Raw genomic sequence first — 1,907 nt, forward strand, 5'->3', positions numbered from 1 at the left:
TGGACAAGAATTGCTGAACCACCATACCGAACATCCTTACGGACACATACTTCCATTGTGTATCCGGGTATACCAAATAGCTTGCTATCAGCGTTTGTCAACCATACTTCTGAGAGGCAAATGATAGTGAAAGGGTTATTGAGATTAGAAAAGAAATCTATCATGTTATCATAGTTCTTTGAGAGGCTACGTATGTTGAAGTGTGTCAGAGATTTGTGGGTGAGCGTGCTGTTATTTAGTGAACGTTTTAGTTCTTCTGAAGAAAAATACATTGTTTGGAATATTTATTTGATTAGATATAAAAACGGAAGGCTTGGACAGCTACGAGGCGATTAGAGAAAGGTCGCGTGTGCTAGAAATAATGTACACGCGGCCTCCTGTCTTCCGTGCTTTGATGCGGCAGTTGTCCGTCCATAGAAATTTCCAGTTGTGCTGCTTTTTCAGTTCGAGGGCTTGAGCAAACAGACGTTTGTTGTCTTGTGTTGAGTGGTCGTTAATAAAGACCTTGGCCTCTGCAGACGGAGGGAAGCCGAGAGTAGTAGTGTTTAGTCGTGCTTTCTGGGCCTTATTTACGAAATCAGCCTTTTTAGTGCGGGAATAGAAGCGTGCAATTATATGTTTATCCTTCTTCGCAGGGACGCGGTGAACAATGTCTATGTCAGATGGTGCCACATTGCAGCCAATCTTGTCGCCGATTTCTTGGAGAACAGCGATGCGATTCTCGCCCTGTGTGGACGGCACACCCCTGATCTCGACATTCTTTGTACGAGAATACTGCTCGAGGTCCGCTACCCTTCTAGCCAGCTTTTCATTTTCCTTTGCGAGTGTTTTGTTCTCTGCATTCACAGTGTCACATTTCCCTCTCGATTCTTCGTACAGCTGGTTCATCATGCGCAAACTTTCACGCATTTCTGCGATTTCTTTCCGAAGGGCGTCAACATCGCGAGCAAGTTCTGCATTACTGGGCATTGCTAAAAAAACGCGGGAGTAACCTTGGTAGCAGCAGGCGCGACAAAAGTTATGAACAGAATGGTAAATGCCGTATAAAAGCGAAGACTAACCTGCGTAACCAAAAAGTACTGCTTAGTGGTGTGTCCTTGTTGCCACGGCTGCTGCTGCCAAGTGAAGCGCAGGACCAGACGGATCCCTTTTTTGTAGTGCTGGTGGCACCACGGAGCGGTCCAGTTCAGTGGTAGCGTTGCGAGATGTCACCAGGTGGCCACGGTGATATCGACTGGCGGGGTGGTGGGCGTGAAGTCCACGTGCCAAGATAGCCGTATGCTTGTCAGCGCAACGGCGGTAGAAATCAACGCTTGCCGATTACTGTGCTCCGATCTGCGTAACCAAAAAGTACTGCTTATTGGTGTGTCCTTGTTGCCACGGCTGCTGCTGCCATGGCAGTATGTATGTTCGTATGTATGTTCGTATGTAGCGTATGTTCCGCCAATTTTAACGTCTAGTTTTTTTTTCACAGCGAAGCTATTTATGTGGAGCCTGTGCCATTGTTGTTGGAGTTCACTAAAATTATCATCACCAGCAATGGCTCGAGTGTCGTCATCGTCTTCCACAGCTGGCTCAGTTGCCGCTCGTCATTCGAGGATAGAATTTCACTTCTGTCGTTGCAATAGGGAGGTCATGTTTACGGGGGTATGAGCCGTTGCTTAAGGGCGTATGCGCCATTCATTGTTTTGCGTGACGGACAAAGTTTATTTTGAAGCACATGGCTGCGATTGTGAAATGCAAACACCGTCACATGTCATCAACTCAAGAGCAAGAAATGCACGATCGAACGTCTCCAGACACTGCACTGCAAGCCGAGAAAGCACACTGAGCAGTGCAGACACAGTAGACGACAACTCAAGATCAAGCGGTAGAAGAGACAACACGAGACCAAGCAAATACAAGGT

General features: G+C 47.0%; 1 protein-coding gene across 1 annotated transcript; it reads right to left on the minus strand.

Moving 5' to 3' along the window:
* Nucleotides 1-321: 321 nt before the first annotated feature.
* LOC142586387 (uncharacterized) lies at nt 322-909 on the minus strand. Its single transcript, XM_075697634.1, has one exon. The coding sequence runs from the start codon at nt 907-909 to the stop codon at nt 322-324; it is 588 nt and encodes a 195-aa protein (XP_075553749.1).
* Nucleotides 910-1,907: the final 998 nt, after the last annotated feature.

Source organism: Dermacentor variabilis, chromosome 6 (genome assembly GCF_050947875.1).
Source record: "Dermacentor variabilis isolate Ectoservices chromosome 6, ASM5094787v1, whole genome shotgun sequence".
Taxonomy (NCBI): Eukaryota; Metazoa; Arthropoda; class Arachnida; order Ixodida; family Ixodidae; genus Dermacentor; species Dermacentor variabilis.

Bases quoted from the DNA above. Each gene is read 5' to 3' on its own strand.
- LOC142586387 (XM_075697634.1), bottom strand. From the start codon at position 909: ATGCGTGAAAGTTTGCGCATGATGAACCAGCTGTACGAAGAATCGAGA.